Source organism: Trichosurus vulpecula, chromosome X (assembly GCF_011100635.1).
Source record: "Trichosurus vulpecula isolate mTriVul1 chromosome X, mTriVul1.pri, whole genome shotgun sequence".
Classification (NCBI taxonomy): domain Eukaryota; kingdom Metazoa; phylum Chordata; class Mammalia; order Diprotodontia; family Phalangeridae; genus Trichosurus; species Trichosurus vulpecula.
Genome location: NC_050582.1, coordinates 40,166,193 through 40,178,781, shown reverse-complemented (window position 1 = coordinate 40,178,781; position 12,589 = coordinate 40,166,193). Strand labels below are relative to the sequence as shown.

The following is a 12,589-nucleotide window of genomic DNA, read 5'->3' as shown; positions in this document are numbered from 1 at the left end:
GCTCTCATACTTGGGAGATCCAGCTACACTGGGCTTCTCTCTGTCCCCTGTTCACAGCAGCAGTCTCCACACATTGGCACTGCCAATCACTCTCATCACTCCTCCCCTCCTTATCTTGGCCTCAGAGGCCCTCTCTTCATTTAAGATGCAGCTCAGGAGCCATCCTCTGCAGGACTTCCTTCCAAATCCCAAATGCCAGCACCCTTCCTCCCAAGCTACTTTGTAAATTTATATTTATGCGGTTTTGTCTGTATGAGAAGTACAGATACAAAGCATATATATAAAATGAATACAAATGAACCTCAAAGGGAAAGGGATTGCTTAGTGAATATGGTAGGAGAAAAGAGTCTGTGGCAAGTATAAGGGAACAGAAGTATGTTGACAACTTAAGAGTGAATCCAGAAAGTTACCATTAGTTGGAGGAAAGTCCATTGAAGAAAGCAGAAGATTTGACTACTGCAGTTTCAACCTTGAGTTTCAACCTCCTGGGAAGTGGTGATGGGTCCGTCCTGTGAGAAGCCTCACAGCAGGCAGAGGTATCTGAGCTTGGTCAGAAGCCTAGGAGCCTTGTTTGTCCTGGAGAAGTATCTGAGAGTGGGACAACAGATTGAACCGTCTAGTCCCCAGATGGCATCAAAAATGACGAAAAGGACAGATTCAGAAAAATCTGAGAAGATCAGTACAAAAAGCCTAGTGAAATGGGTAGAGCCAAGTGATCAATATATACAATGACTTACAAGTTATAATCATTAGGACCACCAATTAGGATTCTAGGATACTATTGGGGAAGTGTGCTTCCCACCTCTCGCTAGGGAGGTGATAGATCAAGGGTGCAGGAGGAGACATTTTCAGAGCCAGCCAATACGTGTATCTGTTTTGCCTGACTCTATTTATTTATTGGGGCAGATATATGGCTCAGTGGATAAAGTGCTGGGCTTAAGGTCAGGAAGACCTGAGTTCAAATCCAGCCTCAGACACTTACTAGCTGTGTGACCCTCAGCAAGTAACTTAACCGGTTTGCCTTAATCCACCGGAGGAGGAAATGGTAAACCACTCCAGTATCTTTGCCAAGAAAAACCCCATGGACAGTATGGTCCATGCGGTCATGAAGAGTTGGACATGACTGAACAGCAACTTATTTATTACAAGGGATGACTTTTTGCCTGGCAGGAGGCGGGTGAGCATGAGGGAGAGATGGGAAGGCTGAGTTGGAGGGCACAGGGGATAGTGATAGTAAAAAAGAAAATAATGTCAATGATTAAAAACACACAGAAGAAAGAAAGATGTTCAGAAAAAGACATAGACAAGCTTGCGACTACTGCTATGTTAAATTTGAATAAAAAATACCCAAGTTGTATGTATTCGAAAGAAAAATTGTACATACCAAAGACTGTCTCACCTGTTATTTTTTGTTTTTGTCTACTGAAATATTCGTGTTAAGTTCATAAGAAAAATTGTATAAAATAAGCAAACATACCTGCTATAAATGAGTATCATAACATGTATTACTATTTTTCAAATGTACATAGATGTTGTGATTAATAATCCAAATTCATCTAAAATATTTCATCAAGTCGTAGCTTTTCTGTCATGTCTTTTCAGTCACTGAATATTAATAAGACAACTAATATCATGTGGGGATTCATGAAATAGTTGAACCTCAAAGAGGGTCTTGATACTTGAAAAGGTTGAGGAAACCACTGTTGTACACTATTTTTGAATAGTAAACCAGTTCCAAAGAAGTGTCAAGAAAGAAAAAGCTTTAAGAAAATGCATTCCGATATTACACTTCTGTGTTACAAACTTTATCAGAGATAAATACAATGGGAAACATGGAGTTGTTACAAAACATCAGGCTAGGAGCACTGCAGCAAGAAAACATTACTTTAAAACATTAGATTCCCCTGTCAATTGGAGTCAGCAAATTGTAAATGTTGAGTATTACATTTCTAGGTCCACTTGTTGCATACATAAGTAAACCCAGCCCCAGGTAGGAAGTCTCCTTAAATGGTGGTGGCAAGGGCTTTGGGCATTTAAAGAGTGAAGTGAGGCATGGGGCGGGGGGAGGTTCCAAGAGAAAGATTTTATATACATATAAATACCTACATCTATCTATATATGCACTAAGAGGGAGTTGGAACACATCCTTGTTGGTTTGGTTAGAAGAGTGCTTTGCTTCTGGGTGGGAAGAGAAAGCAGTTAACCATAAGGCTGGAGATCCCAGGGAAAACCTTTCATTACTAACCCCTCGGCCTCTGGTCACATTTTCTGAAGGCAGCAGATGGAGGTGGGCAGTGAGATGAATAAAATCATAGAATAGAGCTGAAAATTATTTTAGAGGTCAGCTAGTCAATCCCTCTAATTTTTTAGATGGGGAAACTGAGGTCCAGAGAGGTTAAATGACTCATTTAATGACTTTTTAAATGTTTGAAAAAGTTTTTAAAACAAACATATCTGTCATTCAGAGAAGTCTTAACACTTGGTCTTTGGTCATTGAGGACACTGACCCAATTTATTGGTTACTGCTAGCCTGACTAATAAATTGATCATGCTTAGGGGAAAAAAAGTCATAACATTTCTAATAAAATAATGTGGACGCACATTGAGTCAAGAGGAACACAAAACTATCCCAGTTTCCTTAGCCCAGGGGTGGGGAACCTGGAGCGTCAAGGCCACATGTGGCCTTCTATGTCCTCAGGTGTGGCCTTTTCAACTGAATCCAAGTTTTACAGAACAAATCCTTTTATTAAGGGGACTTGTTCTGTGAGGTTTGGATTCAGTCAAAGGACCACACTTGAGGCCACAGGTTCCCCAATTCTGGCCCTTAGCCTGCACCCCAACCAACTTGTCATCTCTCACTCCTCTAAGACACCACCACCAAGTTCTAAAATGAGCTACTCTCTCTGCTTGCTGTTGATTGATACCTACTGTGGCAGAGGGAAAGAGAGGGAATTAAAGATTTTGATTTTAAAAGATATTTCCAGGTAGCTGAATTAAGTGTGGAGATTGAATCAAACCTACTTCCCTTCAAGCTTCCTACTCTGGCCTGCATTCAACTGATAAAGGGTCAACAAAGGAGATTACAGTAATTGAAGAGGACACATCAAAGCAGAATGTCTTCTATTAGACTCCTTCAGTGAGACTTAGCAGTGTTGCCTTGAAAAGCACAAAATGCAAATAATAAACTTTTCTCCTTCAAGACATATAGCCAACAAGGGCAGTACCTGGAAAAGGCAGTGTGATGTAGTGGAAAAAACACTGGATTTAGACTAAGAGGTCCTGGGTTCCAGCCTGGCCTCTGCTACATATGAGTTTTATGACCTTGTCATTTTTTCATCGGTAAAATAAGCTGTTGGACTGGATATTTTTTGTGATCCCTTCCAGCTCTAAATCTATCATCCTGGGATGCTAAAAAAATTTGGAAAAATTAAAAACAAACCAATCAACCATTCATATAGCCAAACCTTTGGCACAATAATGTAACCATGTTAAGTGTTTGTCCAGAAAGATGTGAGAGGTACAGCATCATCAACTTCACACCTGGAGACTGTTTTCTGACTCAGCTTCACACCCTTGTTTTCCCCTCAAGAGTAGCAATGTCTCTATTGCCTTTAACATCCTTCTATTTCTCACCTTCAATTGAGATACTACTACCACCACTCTTCCTCTACCCTCAACATGAGCACAGAGCAAATGCTTTAAAAAACCTAACATTGCTGACTGGAAGTAGGTCACTTTTTATTTAACCAGTCAATAGATAGTTGTTTTCCTGTTTCTATAAATTTTGGCTGGGGTGCACAGCTCTTACAACTCACAAAGGCTTCCAGATACATCTATTTTTGCTTCCCTTGGTAGTTACCAATTTTACAATCAAATTAAGAAGTCCCTATCTTAACCGATCAAAAAGAAAAATTCAGAGTTGTCATCAATCTTAATCCAGACATTTATAAAACTCATTAGCTCTAGGACTTTAAGAAACTGAATTCATTCATTCATTCCAACATCTAAGTAACAGCCACCAAGTACTGTGTTAGGCTATAAGAGATATAAAGATAAATAAGCCTTGACCCCTTGCAGAAGCTTATAATACAACAATAAGTATAATTCAACTCAAGAAACATTTGTTAAACATCATAGGCAAGGCACTGATAGGCACTGGGACTTCCACTTAATTTACATTCTAAATACAAACCAGGATATGGTTTAAGTGCTAAAAGAACAACATCCTATTCAAGTTACTAGGGAAAGCAAGATGACTTCCAAAGGGGGGACTCAGGGAATGCTATATTGGCCCTGCGTCTTAGGGGATCCCGAGAATTTCAAGAGGCAGAGACTGGGGTGTGGGGAAAGGCAGGTATTTCAGAAGAGAAGAAAATGAACAAAAGCAACAGGCACCGGATGTTGACTGAATGGTGATTGGTCCAGTTCTGATAGAGCACAGAGCAGTGATGTGATATAGAAGTGAAGAAAAAGGCTGCAAAGCTTAGTCAGAGCCTGACTTTAAAGGGCCTTTAATGTCAAGATAAGGATCTGGACTTTATTGAGTAGGCAACAGAATTATTAAAGGTCTGGAACACCAAGTTAGTTGCACAGTACCTTGGAACTCTAAATTTTTCTTTTGACCAGAGAAGGTAGGGACCTATTAACTGGATTAAAAAAAGTTGTTAATGTGATCAGAGCTGTGCATTAGGAGGATCTGGTAGTGGAATGAAGGATGAAATAGAGATGGGTAGAAATAGGAGGTAAGGAAAGCAGTTAGGTGATTTGCAACAATCTAAGAAAGAGATAACAAGGGTCTGGATACGGGCTATAGTAGTAGAAATGGAAAGGATGGAGTGAAATTTGGAAATATTACGGAGGTAGAATTAACAAGATTAGGGAAGAGGCAGAAGTCAAGGATGACACTGAGGTTTAACACATAAGCAACCTGGGAGAATGGTGGTGCCCTTGGAAGGAAGAGTAGACCCTGGGGGAAAGAAAATGAGTTGTTCTGGACATGCAGTGTTTGCTGTGGAAGTACAGGAAGTCCTGGCAGGTCACTGATTTAATGCTGAAAGAGACCTGGGAGATCATCTAGTACAACATCATCACTTTACCGATGAGGAAATGATACACCATAAGATTAAGGGACTCGTCCAAAGCCCCCAAAACAGTGGCAAAGTAAGGATTTGAACGCAGGTCCTATGTCACCCAATCCAGCACTCTTTCCATTATGCCAAACTGCTTCCACAAGTAGGCACAGTAGGCAACAGGGACACACAGATGTTTGAGCAGAGGAATGACACAAGCAGTTCCTTTGTATAAGGAGTCATTCACATAGACAATAGCTTAAGCCATGGAACAGCTGAGATCACCAAGTGAGAAAGAAAGAACCAAGGACAGATGTTTTGAGAATGCCTACGACATTAATATTGATTTAATAGATATTTACATTTTTCAACGGTTTTCAAAACATCATTATTGGGCAGCAAGGTACAGTAGGAAAAACCTCATATTTGAAAACCTGGCTTCAAATTTTGGCTCTGCTACTTACTACCTCCATGACTAGGCAAGTTCCTAACTCCTCAGGACTTCAGTTCCAAACATATAACATGAAAGGGTTGGACCAGATGACTTCTAAAGTCCCATCCTGGCCAATCTGTGATCTCATGATCTTTATATTATTGTTTTCCCTCTCTTTTCTCTTAAATTGGCCATGATGCTAAGAACAAATCAGCTATCCTAGTACTGTAGCCTAGAACCATGCTATAATTCCCAGATACAACTGAAATGAACTACTGCACTAACCAGTCCAAAAAAATTACTGGCCAGAATCAGAGCACTGACAGTTAAGACAAATGACTGCAACAACTCAATACTTTTTTCTTGAAAATGACAACTGTAATAACTCTGAAATTATAAGCCATTCCCTTAGTTGTTTTTTGTTACTTGTTTAAATTAGAAGATTTTTATCGCCTTCTTGGTACATGTCATTAGGTTCAGGGTCTTTAACACTCTATTATTCTGATTTTGCTGGAAGCCAAGTTCATATCATTTTATCTTGGCAGGTTCTATGGATAATATTGAACTTGATCAGCTATAACAAAAGGTGTTTTACATTCAATGAAGGGGTAATGGTTATCTTCCCAGCATTCCTTCCTTTCCATTAGTGTTCTTAAAAACAATATAGGTAGCATTCATTAGTCTCCCAAGTTCACTGTTCTTAACAATACTTTAAAATAATATCTCTCCTTCTATCAGAACTAGGGCCAAAAGAAAATTCCATCATTGACCACAATTTCCCATCCCAAGAAGATCAAAATAGTCCATTTCCCAGTCTTTATTCAAGATGAGATGAGACAGGATTAGCAGCATTTATAACTATGTGTTCAAATATGTATCCATGATTGGTAGCTGAGTCACACACACTGATCCTCCTCACTCTGATCTCTTGAGATGCTACTATAGAGAGGTCTAAGTTTCCCAGGAATTTGGGGCTCACCATCTAGTTCATCTTGCTGTCACATAGTAGTAGTTGATTGTATAACTAAGGAAAGCTGAGGAATGCTGCGCCTTGCTAGTACAATTAATTAAACATTCAGGAATAAGAGATAAAGCTCAATGTAATATACCTCCCAAAGGACAAACGAAAAGAAAAGTTCCTAATAATTTATAAGATCCAAAGCAATGGTTACTAGATAGGAAGGCTTTCTCTTTTGGGTCACCATTTCATTATGACCTAGGTGTATACTACTGTTACCATGCTGTTCTCTCCAAAACCAGCTGACAAGTTTAGATGAAAGAGTAAAAAAAAACCATACTATTAAGGAAGTCAAGGCCCCTTTTTTCTCCCAATATTCTGCTAATCCACTTATTTGAGGACACCTAAAAAGACCTGTATTTTGCTATTCACTAAGGCAAACCTGTTCATTTATCCACTTCAATCCGTATCTCCAGAACAAAAGGTAATGTCATCATACCAATGACCCTACAGCAAGGGTTCTTGATATTTTTTGTCATAGATTTCCCCCTTCTCTAGTGGCCTGGTGAAACCTAATAACTGAAGGAAATTCTAAATTTCAGTTAGAGATTACTGAAAATAAAGATGTAATTTTTCACCCATCCAAATCCACAAGACCTGCTTCCCCCCACCCCCCAAAGGGTCCCAGGACTTCAGGTTAAGAACCTCTGCTCTAGAGGGCCTTCTAATGGCCAAAAAAGGGGAATAGTTGCAGATTTTCTAACTAATTCAACAAATAGCTATTTAGCACCTAATCAGAGCCACTGGGAATTTATTCAGTTCAATATAAGAAGATATACGTCTAATAATTGGAATTATTCAAAAAAGGAATGGGCTGCTTTGTGAAATACTGAGTTTCAGGCACTACAAGTATTCAAACAGAAAAATGGTTCCCACATGGATGAAAAGTCAGAGCTATAGAGTTCTACTCTTATGTCTACTACATAAAGTACTTTGGGAGATTAAAAAAATGAGATCATAGGCCCTGCCATCAATGAACTTATACTAGAAGAAGCAAGACATCTACAGAAATAAATATAATACAAAGACCTGAACAGAAGTTAAGAAAAGAAATGGGAGGAAAAACTGCAAGGGAGGTGACAATATTTTAGATGTTACCTTAGAAAGATGGACAGAATTTCGACAACTAGAGATGGGAGAGAGTAGTTATTTCAGGTATAGGGAATAGCAAAAGCAAAGGCACCAACCAGGATGTGAGCTGAATTTAGTTAGGGACTATGGCATGTGAATGGGAGTGGCTAAAAGCAGCGTGATATATAGTGAAGAGGGCTGGGCTTGAGTGGAAACACTGGGGCTCAGAATCTGCCGCTGATATTTCCTAGCTGTGTGACAATGGACAAGTCATTTAACTACATCAAACTTTAGTTTCCTCATCTATAAATGGAAGAGTACTTGCACTACCTTCTTCACTAAATTGTGAGGAACAGTAAAAAAAATTTTAAGCTCTAAAGCTACATACATTTTTAAACATGGATTATTAAAAGGCTGAAAAGGTATGTTGGGGTCAAAATTATGAATGATCCTTAATGTCAGGCTTTAACTTGGCCATAATTTGGTAGCAATGGGGAGTGATATGATCAGAAGCGTGCTTTGGAGCCCGTAGGAGACTTGGTCCTTGGTTTGCTTTTTCCCCATTCTACTTTCTGACTTGGTTTTCAAAATACATTTCACTGAAAAGGAGGGAATTGCCTGCCTACCATTACAAGTGATACAGCTTACCATTACAAATGATATTTTCAAGTCAGACCTACTGGCCAATACTTATTCTGCACGAACAAGAGGGAGGCACAGTATGGCAAAGGCAGTCCCCAAATCACTTATAACTGGCTCTGGAATGTTTTTTTTATTACACTGACTATTGTCTACGGCCCATTAATTAGGCTAATTTGTCAGAGCATCCTCTGAATGAGCATAAGGCAGTGAGCCCCAGCTCTGTGGTGGGGAGGTAGCTTTGCTCTTATCCATGGCCAGAGACCATACCCTTCACCCCATTCATTTATTTTCCCTTTGGTCACAAAGAGAGGAGAAAATGTGTGGATAAAAATTGTTCCCCATTACTGCAAAAATAATATTAAGTACAAACCTTGCTAATAATGCGAGTCAGTAACATTAAATCTGCATAGTAAGAAAAACATTGTGATAGAATACAATGGTGTTGATGTTCTGGAAACCCACAACCCTCTTAAGTCAGTAATGCTAAGTTATTCTGGACCTCCAATTTTTAAAAGAAACAACCTTTGTCAACTGCAAAATGAACAGATCTTCTGCCATACAAAGACATATAAAGAGTGGTAGGTATACCTTACTTCAAGACTTTGACCCTGTGGAGAGAGAAAAAGGAGAATCCTCACTGTCCAAGTTTGGTTCCAAACTTTGTTGTTGTTGGGTTGGTTTTTTTTTTTTCATTTGCCCTATGCAGATAGAAGACTGCACACTCAAAAAGACCTTCACAAATTGTTAATTTATTCAGATTTTGTGAGCATCATTTGTAAAGGAAATATGTTAAAGATTATTAGAAGTCTTTGATATATTCCTAATATTCTTTACCAAATTAGTGGAACCATTGAAAACATAGTATGACATTTTAATTGGTCCTCATATGTATGCAAAATATAATGGACTTGGAGTCAGAGGACCTGGATTTGAATCCAAACTCTTTTTACTTGCTACCTATGTGATATTGGATAAGTCATTTTATAACTCCCTGTACCTCGGAGATGGCTGGACAACCTCAATGGTCCCTTCCAGATCTCAATTTATGATTCTATAAGACAACTAATTCCTACTGAAATAATTCTTCTGCTTAAAGTTGTTCACATGACTAAAATGTCTGTTTACTATTACCATCAATAGCCCAGAAGTTGCTGGAAAAGATCTTTTAAAAAGTAATTTTTTTCCCTGCTGGAACCTAGTCGCCAAAAATCAGAAAAATTAGAGAGACAGGGCAGTTCACCTTAGGCCAGAACTTTGTATAATTTTGAAAGGCACAAGTTATGTTAACTATCCCCAGCACAGAGGCAGGCTGCAGTAATAGGAAAACTTTCCTCTTGAGTAATGTGTTTACAATATGGCTCTAAAAAATTATTAATGTCCACAATAGCCTCGTGGTTTAAAAAAGCAACAATAAAACACAACCTTAAGTGTCAAACAGAAACGATTTGGGGAGTATCAAGACAACAACTATTGGCACATTGACTGTATATCATTTAAGTCATTGAGATACACAAACCAAATGTCAGAGAGCCTGGAGTATCAATAAAGCAAACTTTATTACAAACTCTAGGTCGACAGACCAAATCCAAAAGTAAAATATTGAAGGAGAATGCTTTTTCTTGGTTTTCTCAGGACATACATACTACTTTTTACTTCTTTCTGAGGAGAATATATTATCCACAGAGCGTAAACAAAAGCCAAATTCTAGCTGCTCAATTTAACTAAACTTTAGACAAGCCAAATTAAAATTGTGAAATATAAAAAAGCAAGTATCTCCTATGGTTTTCAATACATTCAATCAGTCCACCCAAACACGGATAGATTATAGGCAACTCACAATGACAGTATAAAAGGAACACTAAGGGAACAGTCAATCATCATCACACTCGTTTGTTGTTCAGGCACCTGGGGCAAGTAGCCTATTCTAGAAAGCATGAAGAAATTCAATTAACAAGAGTTTTAGAAAAGCCTTCAGGTGTGGAGAAATGTTCAGGAGCTGAACCTCATAGATACTGTGCCTAATGAGCTAAATTAATTTGCACCCCATAGGTACTGTACCGTAAGTGTCAATTGATGATATCTTGTAAAAGTCATGTGCTGCACCAGCCAAAAAAATTAAGGGGAGCAGAGAATAGTTTCAATCCTAACTTTGGAGTTGCAACAGCACCGCCCCCAACCCCCCCCCCGCCCCCGCTCCAGTTAATATTTTTGAGGGATTTGGGAGGAGGGAGGTTCTAGTAGCATGTTAGAAGCTTAAGGCACTGAAATGGGAAAGGGACTCTGAAAATCATCCCTTACTTGCCTCACCCCGGTTGTTTTATGGTTGGTTTGGTTTTTTCATGGGGGGGGAAGGAACGTTGGGGGAGGGAGAGAGAAAGAATATAGGGGGAGAAGGGGAACATGGAGGAAGGAAAAGAAGGGGAGAAGTTGGGGAGATGGAAAAATGGGATGGGAGAGAAGGGAGAAAGTTGGGGGGGGAAAGTTGGAGGTGGGAGAGAAGGGGAAAAGTTGGGGGGAAGTTGGAGAGGAGAGGAAAGTTGGGAGAGAGGGGGGAAGTTGGGGAGTGGGAGAGAAGGAAAGAGGGGAGGGGGAAAGTTGGGAGAATATCGATTAGAGGGAGAGGAGGGGCTCTCCCCAAAGCCACTCATTCCTCCCTCCCTGCCCTAGCACTTCAGTCGCGGCGGCCCCCAGCATTTCGCTCAGAGCCCGAGGGAGAGTTGGCGTCCGGTCCCGCTTCCTCCTCCTCCTCCCCCCTCCCTGCGCCTCCCGGCCAACGCTATAACGGTTTCGAAAGGGATCCGCCGGCAGGCTCGCAGCGGCCCGCACCGTCCAGCACACCAGGCCGCCCCCCACCCCTGTCCCACCGCCGTCCCGCCCCAGACAGGCCGGGGCCAGAGGAGAGCCCCAGCGGGGGACGGCCGGTAGTTTCCCTCCAACTTGAGGGGGCATTTCCGCGGACCCCGCCCGAGCTAGCCTGTCCCGTCCCGTCCCGGACCGTCAGTCAGTCCGCCTGTCCCGGGCGGCTCCTTCCCGCCCGGTCGGGGCCCTGTGGGGAGAGGGCTGGGGAGCCCGGGGCAGGGCGGGGGACAGCAGGAAAAGTTACTTCTCTCTTTTTCCCACTCGGTGAGAGTGTTCCCAAAGTAGCCCGCCGCCCGCCACAGAGCCTAGCCCGGGGAAGGGGAACGGGGAAGGAAGGCACGTCCCGGCCCGAGCTCAGGGGGCTAGGTCTACTCACCCAACTGTTCTCGCATCGCCTTGAGAGTTGACCCGCCGTCGCCGCTGCCGTTACCGCTACCGCCGGCGTCCGCCATCTTCAGTCCCGGGAGCCGCAACTGGCGCTCGGCTCACTGCGCAGGCTCGGGGGCGTCGGACGCCTAGACCTCGCGGCCCGCCGCTTCAAGTCCCAGGCGTGCGAAGGGTGGGGGGAGGAGGCCGCGGCGAGGGGAGGTGCGAGAGGCTGCCGGCTTCTCCGCCTCGGTCCCCGCCGGTAGGACCCAGACCTCCGGTACCACCGCTGGTGCCGGTGCCCTCGGGGCTGCGAGCCCGCGGGAGGCAGCCGCACCCCCTCTCCCCCAGCCCCGACCCCGCCACCCTAACTGATGCCTGCTCTCGGATCCCCGCCCCCCAAATGATAACGAGGGTGAAAAAGCCCTCTTGGAGCTGCCGAAAGGACAAGCAGCACCCTATGAGGGAGGGCGCGATGGGGCCATAGGCCTCCTTAGGGACGCGCCCGTTACTAAGTAGTCAGGGCACACGTCACTTTGGCCAGAACGCTCACTACGTCGGACTATAGGGGCCCCTAGAAACTGCTGTAATGTGATTGTTAAGCGTCAGGGGCAACTGACCGACAGACGGACTGCGTCACAATCCTGAGTGTCAGGGCTATCCAAACCAATGCACATCCCCAATAAATACTAAGCCTCTGCTTGAGGACTTTGATTGAGGGGAAGCCCATTCTACTTTTGGGAAGTTTTTCCAGACAGCAAACCTAGTTATGCATCTTGGCTTTCATTTGTAACCCTAACCCTTTGAGGCCAAACAGTCTAAATTTAATCCCTCTTCAAAAGGAGGATCCTTCAAAAACTTGGAGACAACCCCCCACCCACCAGAGAGACCTCCCCTCTTCAAGTTAAATGTCCTTGGGTCCTTCAGTTGACATTATTTGGAGGCTCTTTACGATAACACAGCCAGTAGGTGTCTGAGCCAAGTTGGAGCCCAAGTCAAGTTCCCAGTGCCTTTAACTGGTCCTCACGTGACATGATCTCAAAGCCCTCCTATTACAGAAAAGGTCTGAGCCAGAATCAGGGCCTGAGACTTCTTGAATTCTTCATCCAGGGCTCTTTTCCTATACCATAA

At 42.5% G+C, this 12,589-nt stretch overlaps 1 protein-coding gene across 8 annotated transcripts in view; it reads right to left on the bottom strand.

The window, feature by feature from the left end:
• Positions 1-11,557, bottom strand: part of MAP7D3 (MAP7 domain containing 3) — a 78,392-nt gene extending 66,835 nt beyond the window's left edge. For 7 of the 8 annotated variants that reach the window (XM_036740174.1, XM_036740176.1, XM_036740180.1 and 4 more), the window contains exon 1: positions 11,469-11,550. In XM_036740174.1, the coding sequence (XP_036596069.1) occupies positions 11,469-11,544 (76 nt within the window). In that variant the 5' untranslated portion in view covers positions 11,545-11,550. Of the gene's footprint in view, positions 1-11,468 lie in introns of all 8 variants that reach the window. The other variant, XM_036740182.1, reaches the window with a different exon arrangement.
• Positions 11,558-12,589: the final 1,032 nt, after the last annotated feature.